Source organism: Rhipicephalus microplus, chromosome 5 (assembly GCF_043290135.1).
Source record: "Rhipicephalus microplus isolate Deutch F79 chromosome 5, USDA_Rmic, whole genome shotgun sequence".
NCBI lineage: Eukaryota > Metazoa > Arthropoda > Arachnida > Ixodida > Ixodidae > Rhipicephalus > Rhipicephalus microplus.
Genome location: NC_134704.1, coordinates 4,005,448 through 4,026,195, shown reverse-complemented (window position 1 = coordinate 4,026,195; position 20,748 = coordinate 4,005,448). Strand labels below are relative to the sequence as shown.

General features: G+C 44.0%; 1 protein-coding gene across 1 annotated transcript in view; it reads right to left on the bottom strand.

Annotated features, from left to right (window-relative positions):
- The window catches only part of LOC119175108 (activating signal cointegrator 1 complex subunit obelus), a 526,436-nt gene that overhangs the window by 258,163 nt on the left and 247,525 nt on the right, over positions 1 to 20,748 (bottom strand). The window contains exon 19 of the mRNA XM_037426343.2: positions 17,906 to 18,131. Coding sequence (XP_037282240.2) covers positions 17,906 to 18,131 — 226 coding nt within the window. The remainder of the gene's footprint in view (positions 1 to 17,905; positions 18,132 to 20,748) is intronic.

Sequence of the window (20,748 nt, the reverse complement as noted above, 5' to 3'; positions counted from 1 at the left end):
TGTGCAACAACAACAGCACTGAAAAAGACAAGAAAAACACAACAAGGATGTTGAATGAAAATTATTTTCAAGGCATGCGCATATGAAGCTGCCAACCTGGGCACATGATAAAACATAGAATCTGCACAGCAGAAGAATCAGGATCAATAAAAATGCTCAATAAAAATGATGCCTTTTTTTTGCACTGTTTTTCTTGCAACAGTAATTTATAAAAATTGACCCTGTGGGGTCTTAAATACTAGATAGCACAGATAAAAGCCAGGAGAAAAAAAGATAGCGTTACTCACAAGTAAGCTCCATTAAGCAGACCCTGTTTACCCAGCCGCATTAGCACTGCCCGTTGCAATCACTACGCAATCATCAAGGTAGCAAGAGAGATTATAACCATATTATAACCAGCATAATAGACATGCCACTGACACAAGTGTTCTCTTCTTTTCCAATATAGTAAGCATCCATGAGACACGTGGATTACCACTTCTGCCTATAATTTATTTAAATACTAATTGGCACTGATTCACAGGTCAAACAATGCATGGTATAAATAAATTAAAAGACCCATTATTATTATTCCTTTGAGGGTTTTCACCGTAAATGTACAATATTGCCGCATGTTGTTAGGCACCTACTGAAGTCTTGCGCCGCTTCCTGCTCTTATGAATTCTACCACACCAACTGACAAGCCAAACGCGCCAAGCTAAACGCGCCATGCAACGCTGGCTGCACGTGTCACCACACCACGCGCTGGAAAAGGAACGCTGGCGGTTTTTTCGAGGAGCAGCTCGAGGCGAGATGCAGGAGAAGAAGTTGACGAGGTTTTCACTAGCGAGCTGACAACCTTTGTGTATTTAGTTGACGGGCACAAGTTCGCCATTAATAAATAGCTGTTTTAGCTTGCGGCGCTGTATTTGTTCGTTACAAACTGGTGGAGGTACGGGGTATGATTCCAAGCCCATCTCAGGATAGAGAACATAGCCAAGAACCCCAAAGGTTGGAGCCAGCGCTGTTTACTCCCGTACACCAACGCACGAGTCGTCGCCTACGAGGTGAGCAGCCCGAGTTTGGTGCCCTCTTCGATTCTTCGAGACCAGTGGAGGACGTAAGTTCCGGAGCACCTGCAATGGCCATCCAAGCGACTTCATTTCCATCTCATATCGTGATGGGCCCACCCCGCATACCAGAGGTATTTCACGGTGATATTTTCGACGATTCCGAGGACTGGCTTGACGGTTTCGAACGCGTTGCCAGACTGAACGATTGGAACGAAGACAGGAAACTTCGCTACGTCTACGAGGCATTGCAAGATTCTGCGCGTACGTGGTTCGAAAACCACGAAGCTTTCTTATTGTCGTGGGACGACTTTCGAAGAGAGTTTTTTGCTACGTACCCAAACACGGACCGCAAAGAAAAGGCAGAGGCCGCTCTTCAGATGCGAAACCAACGGAACAACGAGAGCGTCGCCATGTACATTGAAGACATGTCCCGACTGTTCCGCCGGGCCGACCCGAACATGGCTGAAGAAAAGAAGTTGCGGCACCTGATGCGGGGAGTGAAGGAGGAGCTTTTTGCAGGCCTGGTGCGTAATCCACCCCGCTCTCTTGCTGAGTTCAGATCAGAGGCGACAATGATAGAAAAGACCCTACAGCAACAAAGACGTCAGCGTCTCATCTGTTAGTGCGGCGTCGACAACCCTCACGAGTAACATTGACCTCTTGCGTGAAATGGTGAGGGCTGTCGTAAGGGAAGAACTTCAGAAATAACAAATGACTCAAGCTCATCCAGTGATGTTCTCACTTGCTGACGTGCGCGAAAAAGTGCGGCAAGCGGTTCTTCAACCACAACCTCAGGTACTACAGCGCACACAACCGGAGCCTCCACCTCAGTTGTCGTACGCGCAAGCTGTACGACAGGATCTCGGGCGCATGAATCGGACGGCTGCGACTGCTGTGATGCCTCTGACATTTTCTCCGAGTACGCCGCTACCAATGCCGGAAGCAAGACCACATATGAGTGATGTATGGCGCACTGTAGACCGGTGGCCCCTTTGCTACCACCGCGGAGAAGCAGGCCACCTTTACTGGGCGTGCCAGTATCGTCGAGCGGGACTGCGTGGTTTTCCAGTCAATGCACCATGCCCACGGAACGGTGAACGGCCCTACGAAATCGAAGAATACTTGTCTTCACGCTATTCACCTCAAGACACGCAACAACGGGAGTTGCGTTCGACAGCACCGATGCGCTATCGGCCGCCGAGTCCTCGTCCGTCATCAAATCTCCGAAGATCACGTTCACCTAGCCCGCGGCGTGAAGACTAGAGCCAGCGACCTCTGGAGGTGAGGCCGCTGATATACTGACAACTGACGAACAAGTGCAGTCGTAGCGACGTTACCTCCGAGATATTAGTCACGATCGACGACGTTGAGGCCATTGCGCTAATAGATATTGGTGCAGACTATTTCGATGTCAGTAATGCTCCCGCAAAGAAGCTTAAGAAGGTGATGACTGAATGGACCGGACCTCTGATACGTATCGCTGGAGGGCACTTAGTTAGTCCCGTAGGGTTATGCACCGCAAAGATAGGAATAAGAGGATTTGTGTATGTCGGCAGCTTTATTGTGCTTCCTGAGTGCTCCCGGGAACTGATCATAGGCATGGACTTTTTGCAGACAAACAATGCAGTCATCGACTTGCAAGAGTGCCAGGTTTAGTTTTCTACGGAGAATGCCGTCGCCTTCTGTCATGTGGAGAAACCAATCGTTCTACCTCTCCGCATTGTGGACGAAGATGTAACCGTGCCGCCACGTTCCAGTGTGACCGTTCTTGTGAGAAGTGAAGTTCTCCGTGACTGTGACGGATTAGCGGACGAAAACATCGGACTGCTACTAGAAAAAGGACTATGCGTGGCAAGAGGCCTGGTGAGCCTTCGTGATGGATGTGCGCATGTCCTATTAACTAACTTTCGAAATGAGCTGCAGCATGTTGCGAAGAGAACATCCGTAGCATCGCTGCATGAGTACGTGCAAGTCTCAGATGTTTGCACTCTTGATAAAGCTTCAGAGACAGCAAATAACGTACTCCAGTCAGTAGACATTGACAGAGAGCTCTCGTAATCTCAGAAGCAACAGATTGCTGACCTCATCAGAGAGTTCGCCGAGTGCTTCTCCACCTCGTCGAAAGTCGGACGTACTCCCGTCGCAAAGCACTGTATCATGATCGAAGAACACGTGAGACCTGTACATCAGCACCCATACCGAGTAGCGCCAAAAGAAAGAGAAGCCATCAAGAACCAAGTGCAGGAAATGCTCAACGATGATGTAATCCAGCCATCCAACAGTCCATGGGCATCACCGGTAGTGCTAGTCAAAAAGAAGGACAACACTCTGCGGTTTTGCGTTGACTACAGAAAGCTGAACCAAGTCACAAAGCGTGATGTTTACCCACTTCCACGGATCGATGATGCCTTGGACAAGTTACGCAATGCTCACTTCTTTTCATCATTGGACTTAAATAGTGGATATTGGCAGATCGAGGTGGACGAACGAGATCGCGAGAAGACGGCGTTTGTGACCCCAGACGGACTATATGAGTTCAAAGTGCTCCCTTTCGGTTTGTGTTCTGCTCCCGCTACCTTCCAGAGGATGATGGACACTGTGCTCTCCGGACTCAAGTGGCAATCGTGTCTCGTCTACCTCGACGATGTAGTGGTTTTTTTCTTCTACCTTCGAGCAGCACATCCACAGACTGAGAATGGTACTGGATGCCATTCGCGTGGCAGCACTCACCATCAAACCGGAAAAGTGTCACTTTGGATTTCATCAGCTTCGGTTCCTCGGGCACATAGTTAGTGCGGAAGGTGTCCGCCCAGACCCGGAAAAGATTGCAGCAGTTGAAAATTTTCCGAAATCGCAAGACAAAAAGGCCGTCAGACGATTCCTGGGACTATGTGCCTACTACGGACGCTTTGTTGAAAACTTTGCTGAGGTCGCTGAGCCTCTGACACGGCTAACGAAAGAAAGTGTACCATTCTCTTGGCGGGAAGAACAAGAAGCGGCTTTCTCAGAGTTGCGACGCCGTTTGCAGTCTACTCCAATACTTGCCCATTTTGACGAAGAGGCCGATACAGACATACATACCGACGCGAGTAACGTTGGTCTCGGTGCCATCCTCGTTCAGTGGCAGAACGGAAAAGAAAAGGTCACTGCTTACGCGAGCCGCACTCTATCGAATGCTGAGTCCAATTACTCAGCGACAGAAAAAGAGTGTCTCGAAGTTATATGGGCCATCAGCAAGTTTCGCCCATACCTCCACGGCAAACCATTTCGAGAAATCAGTGATCATCATTCATTGTGTTGGCTGGCAAACATCAAGGACCCTTCAGGAAGACTTGCTAGATGGAGCCAGCGTCTGCAGGAACATGGCATCACTGTGGTCTACAAGTCCGGTCTCAAGCACAATGACGCAAATTGCCTGTCTCGCGCACGTGTTGAGTCTTCATCATCTGACCAAGAACAAGACATCCCATTTCTTGGAGTTCTGAAAGTGTCGGAGATGGCTCGTCTTCAGCGAATGGACCCGGAACTACGCCCTCTTATCCAATACTCGGAGGGTCACCAAATTAAGATACCACGAGTTTTCGTCTGTGGTTTGACATCCAATGTCCTCCGGAACGACGTCCTATACAAGCGCAACTTCCTAAACGCCGGTGAGACGTTTCTGCTTCTTGCACCATCATCACTCCGAGCAGAAATCTTAGAAGCGTGTCATGATGACCCGTCGGCTGGCCATATGGGTAGTAGTCACACTTTGGATAGAATTCGCCGGAAGTATTATTGGCCGAAATTAAGGGATTCGGTACACCATTATCTTAAGTCATGGCAGGATTGCCAGATACGCAAAATATCACCATCGAAACCAGCGGGTCTGTTGCAACCAATAGAGCCATCAAAAGGGCCATTTCAGCAAGTGGGAATGGATTTGCTTGGTCCATTTCCTCTCTCTTCATCGGGAAAGCGCTGGATTGTTGTAGCAACAGACTACATGACTCGATATGCTGAGACATCACCTCTCGCGAAAGGAACGGCGAACGAAGTAGCCCAGTTTTTCGTCACTCAGATTGTACTACGACATGGCGCACCGCAGGTTGTCATTACAGACAAAGGAACAGCATTTACTGCCCGTTTGATGCAGTCTGTTATGAAGCTCACCCACAACGACCATAGAAGGACTACAGCATACCATCCGCAAACAAACGGATTAACCGAAAGGCTCAACAGAAATCTCGCCGACGTGATCTCGATGTATGTGGACGTTGAGCACCAGACATGGGACAGTATTTTGCCTTATGCTACATTTGCGAACAATACCACAGTACAAGAAACAACACACTTCATGCCATTTCAACTTGTTTATGGTCGGACGGTCACAACGACCTTAGACGCGATGTTACCTGTCAACTATTCAAATGAGAGTGACCGACACGTCAGCGACTACATGATTGATATGTGGGGTTTAACGTCCCAAAACCACTATATGATTATGAGAGACGCCGTAGTGGAGGGCTCCGGAAATTTAGACCACCTGGGGTTCTTTAGTGTGCACCCAAATCTGAGCACATGGGCCTACAACATTTCCGCCTCCATCAGAAATGCAGCCGCCGCAGCCGGGATTCGTACCCGCGCACTGCGGGTCAGCAGCCGAGTACCTTAGCCACTAGACCACCGCGGCAGGGCTCAGCGACTACATAGAAAGGGCAGAAGAGGCACGGCAATTGGCAAGACATCGTATGATTTTGCAACAAGGCTCCGACGCAAGACGCTATAATCTGAAGCAGAGAGACGTACAGTACAACTCCGGAGACAAAATGTGGGTGTGGACGCCTATACGTGCACCTGGCCTATCGGAAAAACTGATGCGGCACTATTTCGGCTCTTACAAAGTACTTCGCCGGTTAGGCAGGCTAAACTACGAAGTAATTCCTGAAGGGCAAGTCTGCTCAACCCGACGCAGGAATCGCCCAGAAGTCGTATATGTAGTACGAATGAAACCGTACTGAACGAACAACTGATAGCACTGAACGAGACAACTGATAAATGTGCTCAAACATCAGATAAATACTCCTTTAAAAAACTGTTCAACGTCAGCGTACGCATCGGGACGATGCGTGTCGGGAGGGGGATTAATGCCGCATGTTGTTAGCCACCTACCGAAGTCTTGCGCCGCTTCCTGCTCTTATGAATTCTGCCACACCAACTGACAAGCCAAACGCGCCAAGCTAAACGCGCCATGCAACGCTGGCTGCCCGTGTCACCACACCACGCGCTGGAAAAAGAACGCTGGCAGTTTTTTCGAGGAGCAGCTCGAGGCGAGATGCAAGAGAAGAAGTTGACGAGGTTTTCACTAGCGAGCTGACAACATTGGTGTATTTAGTTGACGGACACAAGTTCGCCATTAATAAATAGCTGTTTTAGCTTGAGGCGCTGTATTTGTTCGTTACAATATCATACAACATAGACCAAAAGGTTTTTGCCATACATGTAAGACATTGCCTGTACGTCTCAAATGTGAGCCATTTTCGATTAATTCTTTTGCTTGGCATGCATTGCCAAGCTTTGGGAATACGTCAAAATTTTTTCATCTACCGATGTTTCTCTACTTTTTGTTTTGTTTTGCTTTTCTTCACCTTACAAAACTGTGCAGTGACTTTCACATCCCAAAGTGCATACAGGGCTTTGGAATTCTCGAAAACCCATGAATTTGAAAAACAGCTTTTCAAGGCCCTTTGAAAGTGCTAGAATTCTTTCCCGTCCCTGAAAATAATTTCCCAAGCAGTGCACTCTTATATAAACATTGTGACATCCTAAACATAGTACATCGACGTGTCAACCTGTCAAACTCCCCAAAGTAGTATGGCCTGGGAGCACATGACTACGTATTCCAGAACTGCATGTGTAAAAAAAAAAAAAGCCTGTTTCAATGTGAGAGTGAAGTAGTAAATGCAATAGCAATAACGTTACACAAAGAACGGCAAGCAACTTGATACATGCAACGCGCCACTCAAGGACAAAGAACAATTGAAAACAACAAGCACAGGATGAGCACGTACGAACAACTGTCGCTGCCTGGCACTTGCTGAAGCTGCTTAAGCACAAAGAACGATGCTTGAAAAGAATGCGCAAGTATGCATAGAATGACTGTATAGTAACTGCTTGTTACTTCTTTGTGTTTGACCAACACGCTTCAAGTGTCGACTGTGCACAACCCAACACTCTTAAATTTTTTTGTTTATGAAAACTGCAGTGCATGAACCATAGCCTCTCAGATTGGGAGCATGGCTGATCCCTCCGCACTGTGCCACTCGCCCTGGAAACATCGCTAAGCCCTGTACAAGTGCTGATGAAGCTGTCAAGATTTTGTGCGGCTTCTGGCTACTGCATGATTATGGGCTACTGTACAGTTGAACACTTTTATAAGTAATTCTTGTCTTGTATCTGAGATGTCTCTTATAAGCAGGGTACCACATGTTTATTTTCTTATCAATACCTATTTCTCTGCAGGCACCCAGGTGTCTCTTACATCAGTGCCCGTTTAAAGGGCTTCGACTGTATAATGTTCCACTGACATTGAAATGACAGGTAATTATGTGCACCAGTAATGATTGCTTTAGAAACTACCCAAAAACAATGTGCATTTAAATTGCTGTTCGCACAGCAGTGTCTTACACGTGTCCTTTCAATTGCACTTCTACGGTCACTTTGCCCTGATGTGCAGCACCACAGTTACAGAAGCTAACCGCTGAAACGCTCAGTTTAAGCAGCACGAGCCCATTCATCTTCCTCATCATCAGCCCGACTACGTCCACTGCAGGACAAAGGCCTCTCCAATGTTCTGCCAGTCAACTCGGTCCTGTGCTTGCTGCTGCCATTTTACACCCGCAAACTTCCTTATCTTACCTGCCCACCCTACTTGCTGCCTCCCCCCTAACTTGCTTATCTTTTCTGAGATCCCCGTCAATTACCCTTTATGACCAGTGGTTATCCTGCATACGCGCTACATGCCCGACCCATGTCCATTTCTTCTTCTTGATTTTAATGGTATTTACCAACGAAGCAGAAACCTGGAAGCTTACAAAGAGGGTTCAGCTTAAACTGAGGATGATGCAGCGAGCAATAGAAAGGAAAATAATAGGTGTAACATTAAGAGAAAAGAAGAGAGCTGAGTGGATCAGGGAAAAAACCGGGGATAAGAATATCATGGTTGAAATCAAGAAGTGAGCACATTACAAAGAAATAAAGTGCAGCGCACGCTGAAGAGGGGCGCTAAATGAAACGACCAAAATTATTACTCGACATCAGTCACGCTTTCTTGTCGCTATGTAACCACTACTGCCAAATCTGTAATAACCAGACAGACCTGCGGCAAAGGTGAAATCTGTGCTCGTATAGCTTTTCAGCTTTTCTAGCGCAATGGTTTGTGCTCTCCTGCTTACATTTCCCTTTTCAAGCTACACTTGTAGGACCCCTGACAGAGAAAGTTTTGTTCGTAACTTCTTTACAGGACTTTGTAGCTTTGCGTATGGTAATGCAAATATTGAATTGTAAGTGCTCTAACCCATGGCATAATTTATGCTAGTATCTATAAATCAGAGCGATTTCGCGTTCGTTTGAAATGCCTCCTTAAATAACATAAGAAACAGTGTGCGGACCGGCAAAATGGCGATCCCACCACTACCGCTGTTGCAGATGTCGCCAAGTTTATGCCTTTAATACACTCTTTAATGCAACAGCGTTGAACAGCTTGTTTCGCACAAATTTCAGCATCAGTGCCGTTGGTTATGAGCAAAAAACCATCATCTTGTTCATGACCGAAAAATCGAGAAAGACTCAAACTAAATAAACAATAAAAAAATGGCAGCATATCCACGGAGTGAATGATGGAGAGTGGGGCGAAGCATTCGTCCGTCCATGCGTCCGTCTGTGTGACCGTCCATGCGTCTGTTTGTGCGCCCGTCCCTGCATTCTTTCATGCATCCGCCCCTGCGTCCGTTCATGCGTCCATCCATGCATCCCACCATCTCACATCTTTTTATCATATATTCCCCATATAGAAGCACCGCCATTCAGCGGACATTCCAAGGACTAAACGAGAGGTGGCACACGCACACTTTCTTACGGCCTGCGCTTTGGGTCCACTTCCCACCTTTAACCACCTCGAGTTCATGGTATATTCTAGTTCACTGTATTCATGGCACTGCGACCAAACGCTCCCTAAACCTTTCGAAAACCAAGGATTGATTGATTGATTGATATGTGGGGTTTAACGTCCCAAAACCACTCTATGATTATGAGAGACGCCGTAGTGGAGGGCTCCGGAAATTTAGACCACCTGGGGTTTTTTAACGTGCACCCAAATCTGAGCACACGGGCCTACAACATTTCCGCATCGAAAACCAAGGAGGTTACGCCCAGCGAGTATAACGTATAACGTAGCAACCTTTCCCTGTCAGATAGGGCTCAATTTACATGCCAATGGCTGCTAATGAGAAATGAGAGACAGGAGAATTCGGCTTTTACTTTCTTACGGCTTGCGCTTCGTATCTACTTCTCATTTTTAACCACCTTGAGTTCATTCATGGTATATACAAGTTCATTGTATTCATGGCACTGCGGCTCAACGCTCGCTAAACCTTTCTAAAGCTAAGGAGGTTACACCCAGCAAGTATAATGTAGCATCCCTTTCTTGTCCGATAGTGCTCAATGTACATGCCAATGGCTGCTAATGGGGATCGCAGCGTGCGCGTTGACTAAAAGCCGAATGCTCATGTCTCTCATTCCCCATTAGCAGCCATTGGCATGTACATTAAGCACTATTTTTTATTGTTAAACAACGCACAGAAGAAATCTCTCACTGGCACCACCTTGGAGGTCAAGTGTTATACCTATTTCGGGTATGTGCCACTGGTGGTTACATACGAGGGACGCCCAAGCCACGCCATAAGGAGCTTCGCCCCTAAAATTTCCGAGTCAGCCCAAGGTCGAACCCAGGTCGTTCTACTACACAGCCATGAGTCTGCTTGGTAATATACAGTGACGATAACTTCCTTTGGTTCGAAATGCAGTGAAAAACATTCTTTACAAACACATGCGTCCTGTATAGAGGCTTCACAATACAACATGTAATGTCGCAGTAATATTGCATGGTATAAACGTGCATTTCCATGCAGTATCAGAACATGTAATTATCATAAAGACTTAGTGGTTTAAAGCCGGCCATCTATTACATATGGCACAGACATTACGATTACGTAGTGTGAGCGTGAAAGTTTTAAAACATTTCGCGTGCATAACTGCTCGTGGTTTAAACCATGCTACCTGCTACACAGAATGCAGCTATATGCGTTATCAATTACATTTGTATTTTTGTATGAATGAAATTAAGCTGACTGTTCTGAATATGTTTGGTGAACTTTACGGAGCTTACAGAGGAGAAATCTCAACAGCTGTTACAAGAGTTCATTGTGTGTTGCTCTTTGACTTGCAAAGTAATCCAGGCTACTAATTATTGATATCATTGAGATATACATTTATTTATTTTTATATAATTAACACTGCACTGTATGTGATGAGTATACACTCAAACCTCGATATAATGAACATAAAAAAATATCGGTTATCATGAAGTAAATGAAAAATAGTCTTAAAATAAGTAAAGTGCTAATGACCTTATCTTCATATACGATGCAACTTTGTTATAATGAGGTTTGAGTGTATTTCAGGAACTTCAAGCCTATGCTAGAAAAATCTCAACTGATTTGGTAAACTTCAATCGTGTGTTCTGATCTGTAAAGTTATTGACAAGATGTTTTTGTAAATTGCAGAGTTAAAGGCAAGATATTTTTGTTAAATTGCTGCAGCTGGTTTCAGTTTCGTCCTTCGGGTGGTTATTGTTTCTTGCACCCCGAAAGCTGATGGCTCCCTGGTTTCTAACCTTTCGAAAAATGACTGCTGGTGACTCTGGTGACTGCTGGTCAAAAATCACCACGTTGCCAAAACGGGCAAATTGAAATTGATTCTTAAAGCTGAGTAGCCCCGTAATCAACAAAATTACAATATGAGAATATTGGTCCTGCAATAAGAAAATATTGGTGCCACTGACACTGAAATTATATTAGCAAGATAATTGAGAGTTCATTTATTGCTACCGTAGCTCCTTGGCTTTTGTGAATATTCGAATGCTTCCAATATACTGTATTCAAAATGAGTTAATAAGTCAGCATGCGAAGGTTATTTCACTGCTGTGGAAAGGTACTGAACCATGAAAGCATCTATCTTAGGATATATTTGTCGCATGTAACCTCCCGTAAAGGTGGTTTCACTGCTAATCTGTGAAAACACCTATTCAGAGGAATTTGCACTGCTGCAAAGGACCGCTTCAAAGTTAAATTAACATAACACCCTCACTTACTTTGAACCAAAAAATAATGCCATTTCGAATGGCGGATGTGCTGATTTGCCATTTCGTGCAATGCGTGTTTGCCTTTGAGTGGCCCCCTTATCCGCACAGAAGCAGAGAAGTTTGCACTGACTATGAAAACTAACTCATTCAATCTGTTGGAAGCGTGGTTTGACTGCTTCAAGAAGCGACACGGGCTGATGTTTTGTAGCGCGTGTGGTGAAATAGACGAGCGGTCTAGACTTTCCACAACTTGCTTTTCTATGTACAAGCTGTGCAACATTCTTAACAATAATAAGACAGCACTGTTCTTTGAGGTTCAGCCTGATGAGACATTCAATGGCGGACCCATGGGTCAGCGGGAAATGGAGTAAAGAGCGGCTGACCCTTATAGCTGCAAACATACAGGCACGGAGCGGCTGCCGCTGCTGGTGATCGGAAAGGCCAGGATGTTTTAAGAATATTAAGCAGCTGCCTGTTGACTACCTGTTCAAAAGTAAGTCTACCTGTGTCAGCTCGACCGCCACTTTGTGGCCAAGGCTCACACGGTGCTGTTAGTGCTGGACGACTACACAACGCGCACAAAGGTGTTCGAGCTCAAAAACATTGAACATTTAATCCTGTCTTTGAATACGTCGGCTTCCCGGCAGCCGATGAACCAGAAAATCATGCGGTTTGTGAAAAGCCACTGTCGATGACAGGTACTCGAGCGGATGTTGCTCAGCGTGGAGTGAACAGTATGAGCTAAGCTTACTAAATGCAGTCCACATGCTCAGCTAAGTATGGAACAACACACAGCCAGAAGTACCGTATCTACTTGCGTAATTCTTGCAACTCCCGCATTGCCCAGCAAAAATTAATTTTTTTTCCCGCGAGTAATTATCGCACCCCCCCCCCCCCCCAAAAAATTCAGCAGTAATGTCGACTGCTTATTCTAACAACTGATGATGATAGAATAGATGAATGCTATGAGCGTCCCCTTTATAACAGGGCGATGACATGTGTGCCACCAGGCTCGCCAGAAAAAAAAAAAAGAGGAAAAATCTTTTTACGTTGGCCTAATGCCTCATCTACTTCGATTAAATCGATCTTATTATAAAATCGCATAGCTGACTAACTCAGGGGATGAATTGCACTTCATGATTACTGAACCGGACATGGAAAGCAGAAAAGTAGGTCTGAAATTAATATGCACAAAAGTAAAGTAATGTGCAACAATCTCAGCAGAAAACAGCAGTTTGTCATACTTGGAGAGACAGAAAAATTATGACTGCCTCCTACATTGCCTCAGTGAAGCAAACAGCAATCCCAGACTTTTTGAAGCATTAAAGGTCTTATGGTGCACAAAACATTTTTCAGGTGTTTTGTGCGTACCCTCAGTTAAGGGGGCATGCAGAAATGAAAATTATCTTTGTTGTTTATGAACCTAAAGGGATGAATTTCGGCGTGCAGATGTCATTCGCTGAGCTGATATCGTAACTGAAATCAGTTTTGAGCTATCTAACATAACTTTTGAGTTACAACACTTGATAAACTCTCATTGTTACCTCAAATTTAATTAGCTAATTAGACAAAAGTTCATCAACATTTTTGCAGAAGGATATTCACAAGGGTCCATTTTGTGCGGTAATGCTATAGCTTTATTTTTAATACTTAGGTAAGCACACAACATTTTTTTTTTAAATGTCTTGGACATATTATCTTACTAACAACTTTTACAAAAAGGCAATTACAAAAGTCTGTATGATGTGCACACAAACATGAACAGCTCTATGGCACTCACCAATGTCTCAGAATCCAAGTGCAGGAAACGGAATGGCTATAGCTTAATTTGTTGTGAAATCACACAGGGATGACTGACAGCAACTGCTCAAAAAAACGAAAGCCAAAAAAATGTAGCTAAAAAAAATTGGAGCTAGAAGCTGATAAAACAGAACTCAGAAGGAAGCTGGTGAGTGCATTTTAACGCTATAGCGCTAAAGAGCTCGTTTCGCAGTAATTCCGGTGTTAGTGTTGGCGGTGGTGTAGGCGTCGGCGTCGTTGGTTGTGAGCGAGAAATTGTCATCTTATGCATGACCAAGAAGTCGAGAAGCATGCAAACAAAATAAAGAATTAAAAAATCCTGGGTCAGAGTGCGGATTGATCCTGGGACGTTTGTACAGTAAACAGGTGTTCTGCCCCAGAGCCATGTGTCTGCTTGGAAATACAGTGAAAGTGACGTGTACTGTATACATGCTTCAAAATACAACACGTAATATCGCAGTAATAACGCATGGTACAAGTGTACGTTGCATTGCAATCGGGCATCAGAACATGATTATGATGACCTTATTGTTTAAAGTGGGCCACCATCTACAAAAGGCACATATGTTACCGTGCCTTTTTCCTTAAGCCCACGTAGTGGGTGCATAGCAAGCTCGAAAATATTTTGCGCCTACAATCTCACATGGTAATGCTATTCATTACACAGAATGCTGCCACATGGAAAAGCTTCACTGACACAAGCCATTTCGAACATGAGCTTAAGGGTCTGCCAATTTTTGCCCACATGGTGCCTCTGGCATGGTGGCACTAGTGTACCATACATTCTCATGAGAGTTCAGGGAGTCGAACGTCCCATTCGTGTTACCAACTTCTGTTCTGCAGGATTATTTGTCAAGTCTGAAAAATTCGGCTGCCAGGCTCCCTGTAGTAAAAGGATGCGTCGTTCTCGAAAATGGCTCTCCCCAATACCCAGGAAAACAGCAGAGGCCGCTTCAAGGGCAACTCGCAAATACCATGCGATATGACCACTGGCACAAGCTCAAGTTGTCTTGCTATACGGCAGCCAAAAAACTTCATTACATTCATTATAGATGGTGACTAATGCAAATAAAATGATTACTATGACAGTGACGAATAAAAAAACACCTTTGAACTTTCCATATTGTTTAGAAGGAAAGATATTGAAGAATGTCGACGAGTATAAATATTCAGGAATAATAACTTCATCAGACCTCAGATGGGACAAACAGGTGACATTTGTGGTAAACAAAGCACTGACAATTTTGTACTCGATAAAATGCTCACTTAGATGAGCATCTGTTGACACTAAATGGCTAGCGTACATGTCACTTGTTTGCCCAATATTGGAGTATGAAATAGTATGTTGGTTTCCTTTTCAAAAACAGTACATCGCAAAACTGGAGAATGTACAAAAGAAAGCACTTAGATTTATCTTTAATAGGTATCGCAGTCATGACTCTCTGACAGAAACCCCCCACTATAGAAAATCGAGCCAGGTTACTTATTTTTCTTCTTCTTAATGGTAGCATGAAGATTAATGTGAGCAACTATTTACTACACTTAGACACAGCCAGCTTTCAAACTAAACACACGAAGCACCTGACTGAATACAGATTTCCCAATGACATTTTCGGATACTACTTTTTCCGCAAGCAATTTAAGACTGGAATGGTTTGCCCAATGATGCCGTCATGTGCATTTCACTGGAAGCTTTTATCACCCAGATATCAAACTATGCTTCGTGATCATCGGCATGCGGGAAAATATATTTCGTAGTCAGCATCTTGATTACAGTACCTTGTCTTTCTTCTCTAGTATAATGACTGTCTATTTTTTACTTATTACATTTGTCTATCTTGTCACAGTTTTTGTTATTGCTTTTATTTCAGCATTAAATTTTCTAACATGCTGTTTATTACTGCTTTTACTATTCCCACTAGCATTTGCACAGTTTCCTGCGGATAGCCTTCGTTATGTTCGGCTGAACTCAACTTGTGTATGCACCTTATCTGACTGTTTTCTTTTGAATATGTGTATTTTTACCTTTCCTGCAACAGCCTCAAATGTGAGGCTAGCAGTATGCTTCAAATGAAAGTAAAAAAACAAATAAATAAAAACCCCAACACACTTTGTCCATAGAACACGGACATAGAGCTATGGAGAGAAATACTCTTTTTCGACCTTGTCTCCGCTTCATTATATTGAGAATATTGTTATACCATATATTTCTGTAATGTCAACATTCTACAGCAGTTTGGCACCTGTAAATAAAACAAACCTTTAATACCCAACTTAGGACTGCCACCAAAGCAGCATAGAGAGAATGCGCAAATACAGTTGAAACCAAGTTCGCTCCAACAAAACTCCCACCACAATGAATGATTTTCGTTTCCCCGTCTGTCACTCATAAAAAACAATGTGAAAAATGTCTGATCACAACAAATACTTTACCTGGATATTTTCATTTTAACCAAGTCATCACGAGTACTACCCCATAAGAAAAAAGAGCTTGCGTAGGATTGCTGCGAAAATCACTATCAACTCGGTCATTTCTCGACGGCCCGTGACATACAAAGCGCATTTCAATACCAGTGTATTTATCCAAGACATGTTTTCTGCCATCAGATGCGCATCCCGCTAAGTTTATCACCATTGAGATGCTCGACGACAGCTCCCCCAGCTGCTGCGCTGCTGCCGCTCGATTTCATGGACATGCGGGCGGGGGCGGAATTGCGATGTTCAAAAACCACCGCCAATGTTTTTGACGCCTCGCTCAAAACAGAACTACTGCTCGTCGTCACTAACCGTGCGATCGTCAATGACAACCATGCGTCGTAAAGGCGCACACGCTAGCAGCGTGCACCTAGTCCCAGCGTAACTCTGTCCTGTTGCAATCTCTGCGAACTCAAATGCAGTCCTGTCGAACGCGATCATTGGCGATCACTAAAGTACGCACGCAGTCAACCCGCACCGACTCAATCCAATATTTCTTGTTGTAACGATGCGAACAAAGATAACAACGACGCATTTCGTAAGTCACGCGCACGGCCAGCACAGCGCGCACAGATTGAAAATGAAACTACTGTTTGACACAACCGCTGCGCAGGAAACAGCGGTCGCTATCGTGTCGTTCATCGATAGCGAACACGATCTGAAGGTGCGCAGCTATCACAGCCATAGAATAAAGGTAATAAAGCCACCCATAAAATGACACGAAGTGTTAAGGTCTTGCTGTCGTTCACTTATGGCCACATTAGTGCACAGCGTCATTTTTAGTTGCAGTTATCAGTAGGCCGCTAGCGAAGCTTTGGCACACTGGTTCACGGCGCTGTGCTCGGCACGCCTCCAGGGTAGTCTGAATATCATATTTTCTTCTGTTTAACTCACCTCTGTATATAACCGGCGCCGCTGACCCCAAACTGTGGGAGGAAAAAAAACTACCCGCGTATTGGCACAAGGCTGCCTTCTTTGCATTTGCACTAATCAGAGCTGTGCAAATAGCAAAATTTTGAGCACGAAGCAAATTTGAATATTGAAGTGTGAGTACAAATTGAATAGAATATTTTTCGAACATTAATTGAATACTTCCAGAACCTTTTTCGAATAGTTTGAAGCAATACTGCAGAAAAAAAAAGTTGGCGAGGATTCCGAAGCATACTCTAATGAGACATAGCAACATGAAAGTGTTTCTTTTCACCAGGTTTATGAAGTGCTGGCGGGTTGGTATTTAATAGTTGCCTTCTCAAGAACGAGGCAATGCAGAGGTCAAATGGTATTAGTATATGATGAGGTGCAACCAAAGTGTTGCCGACAACACTTTACATATGAAGGGCAAAGACGCTCCCAGTCTCTCCTCCTCTTTCAACTGCTGTGGCATACAAGGTAGTATTCCCATCAAGTTGGGAGTTTCAAATCTGCTACATCGGTGTCAACATACATGAACATTTGAAATTTTGAATGCTAACAGTCTTCGGCATCTGACTTTTTGGCCTTTCTGCCCGAATTTCAGGTCCAAAACAGCTTCAATTGAGCCCCCTGCTTTTCCACATCTATGATCTATATGTTGGAACCAGCGTTTTCTTGAGTCATTACATTTGCGACTGTAGTAGAGCCCGAAAGACAGTTTTGCCGCAACACGAAAATGTAATGAGCTGAAGCATATAAAAAATCTGAAGGGATCACTTTTGATTGGACGCCTATACTTGTCTTTAAAAAATTCCACCGTAGCAGAGCTCTAAAAGCACCTTTGCTGTAATAGGAGATGAAGCGAAACATAACAGACTTGATTATTCACTTTCCATCAAACATTGACTGCATTTGTCTTTGCAAAGTTTGATAGTTTGGAACAGTAAAGTTTCAGTGTGAATAAAATGGAACAGCAAACACTATTAGAAAAACATTCGAAACTTGAAACATTTGCACGACACTAGTAATACTGTACAGTTGAAGAAGTGTTCCACGGCTTAGCATCACCCCACTACTGCAGTGAAACCACCTTTACAGAAACGTTATATGTGGATTAATAACACTTATTTGTTCACTTCTTTGAAATTTTCAACAATTTAACAAAGTGAACTCAAATATAGTAGTATTCGCACAAGCCTAGTAAGTACTTCCCTGCTGCACTTGCCATTCCCATTTGGACTAAAAAAAAAAGAGGCGCCCTCCTCACCAATGTCCTTGCAGCCGAGGTCTCTAATCTGCTCCAGGCTTAAGTTTTTCTCCTCTATGTTCTTTAGCACGTTAAAGCCAAGCTCGGAGAACTGCCTCAGAGGTGTCTCAAAGTTCCACGTCTGTCTCTCGACCACCTTGCACAGGGTGAGCATGCGGCCAGCCATGGTGGCCCCACCTGCCCGGAGCACCATGTCGAAGAGGGCGCGAAGAATACGGGTGGCATTCTGCACAGCAATCACACAAGTCATGGCTACATTGAAATTGTAAATCTACCCAAAAGGAAAAAAATTCAGCCCAGGCCAATCAAGCTTTTGCTGTTCGTATTGATTTTGGTGCCGACTTCAAGCATTTAATTAGTTTCATAGTAAGTTGCATAGTTTTTTTTTTTACACAATTACAAGGTGTAAAATATAGCTCATATTCGTTGAGCAATCACGGCAAACCACACAGCACCCTCCTCCGTCTCCCAGTTCCCTGAACCTATCGTTCTGAAGTTTAGCTGTTTTCAATCCTTTTAGAGACACTTTTCCCGCCACTCAAATCCTACGGCTATGAGTAGAGCTGTGCGAATAGAAAAATTCTGTGCACAAAGCAAGTTTGAATATCGAAGTGTCAGTGTGAATGAAATTTAATCTTTTTAGAATATTTCTCGAATAATTCAAAGCAAAATTGAGGAAAACAAAGTGGTCCCCCTTGGGCATATTCTCATTAAATTGCAACAACACGGAAGTGTTTCTTTTGGCTGTGTTAAAGAAGCACTGGCAATCAGGAATGATTACAAGTCAAAATCCGATATTCTGGATGTTACAAATTTTGCGTGTCCACTTTTTCAGACTTTCTGCCCGAATTTCAGGTCCCAAACAGCATTAATTGAGCCCCCACCTCAACCACATCTATCATCTCTATGTTCGAGCCAGCATTTTTTCGAGTCTACACTTCTGTAAAGAGGCCTAATAAGCAGCTTTGCCACAATGCGAGAGTGTGATAAGGTGATGCATATTAAAAATCTAACGACTGTATTTGTTTTCAGAAGTTTGAATAGTTTTAAATAGTAAAACTTCAGGGCGAATCCAATCAAGTAGCAAACACTATAAGAAAAATATTCAAAATTTCGAATATTTCCACACTTCTAGTTATGAGTCATTAATTGCTCATATTGCATCACATAAACTGTGGAATGCAAATAACAAACAACAAAGTGCTTATAAGGCATTTTAATTAACAAGGCAAACTGTAATGCATGTGTGAAAATTCTCAGCCCTCACTATTTGGTTACTTAGTGTTCAAGATGATTATATAAAATAAATATGGTTTAAAAAAATATAATTGCACTCTTTGCTTGCCAAGGAATATGTGGAGAAAAATAGTTCCTGATCTGGCAATCAGAAGTACCAAAAACACAATGTCCTAACTCAAGAAGTTGCGCAAAATGGCGTCTTGAGAAAGAAGCATTTAAAAAAAATCGCCAGGCCTGCGCGGAAGGCGTAGCACAGTCAAAGCAAAAGCAGAAAGAGCAGTCCCTGTCAGGGTGAAGTGCGTTTCACAAGTCAAGGACGGCTCCCCTTACAATGTGGAATGAGATCGACTGCATGCCTATGGGAATAATTTTTTGTGTTCAGCTCCATATATCAAGCAGTCCTGACGCAATGATCGCCTTTAGTCAACATATTTTTTTTTTAGTTTACTGCATGCATCTATGCAGGCATGCTTGCGATATGCAATAAGAAATATTTTTTAAGTTATGCGGCACGTTGACAACAGGATTTTGCATGCATTATTTTTCAGGAAGACTTTCTTGCAACTATGGCTGACATTAGAGATGCACTGTGACTTTTGATATCAATGAAGTACTCCAACCTGAGGGAGTTTTATACCGCAATCTGCAAGGGCAAGGTAATGATTGTTGGGAAATGTTCACGACGTTTCAATCTAAAATGCACCCAAGAGCGAACTATACCAACTCATATAGAAATGGCTTGTTCGCTGTATATAAGCGCCAGGAAACGTAAACACGCGCAAAACCGTGTAATGTTGTTTGTTGTTTTTCTTTCGTAGTTTCGTCGCTCTGCCCTTGCAAAGATAGTGTTGCGGCAAGGTGTCTTTCGTTGTTTGCAAGCGTGCAGCCGTCATTTCTCTTTACGTCAACAGATTGATAACTCTATAGAATATTGCGCCACACAGCATTGATATGCCATATATACGCCTTTCTAACTGGTATGTACGTTCATGTTTGCAGCACTTAGCCGGCGCGAACAGGAGCAGCCTTGTACCACACAAAACCTCGAACAATTGGTTCACCAGTGATGACGAAATGAACTCTGGAGTTGTTCAGAGTATAGTGCACCATAATCACTTTCTCAGAACATGTGAACTCTGATGAGAACGCCAGCGCACACAACATGAGTTTATTTACGACGTACTGTGCACGATCCATGTCTGGCAGTTGTCCGTTTTAAGAATTCTGATACGAGTCACCGGAATTTCACTCCTGGCATCAACTCCTTTGCGTTAATTCACATTTATGGTGTGGGATCACAACGCAACAGAAACAACCAGCCTTCCATAAGGGCACAATCACAAACGCGAGACATTTCGCGCACAGAAAGTAAAACACTGGGCGAGTGCGACCTTACTGGCACCTGAAGGAAAGCGGAGGAAATGTATACCTGCGAATCTTCCCACCAGGAGAAAAACGAGGGCTAGTGTTTCAGGTGGAACTTTACCAGCCAGCACGTATTGTCGGTAAAGTTGTCATTTTTCGCATTCAGTGTCGCTGCCTGAACTTTGCTGAACGTGTTGCTTCCTAGCAATGCGAAGTCACACCTTTGAAATATGCTGCCT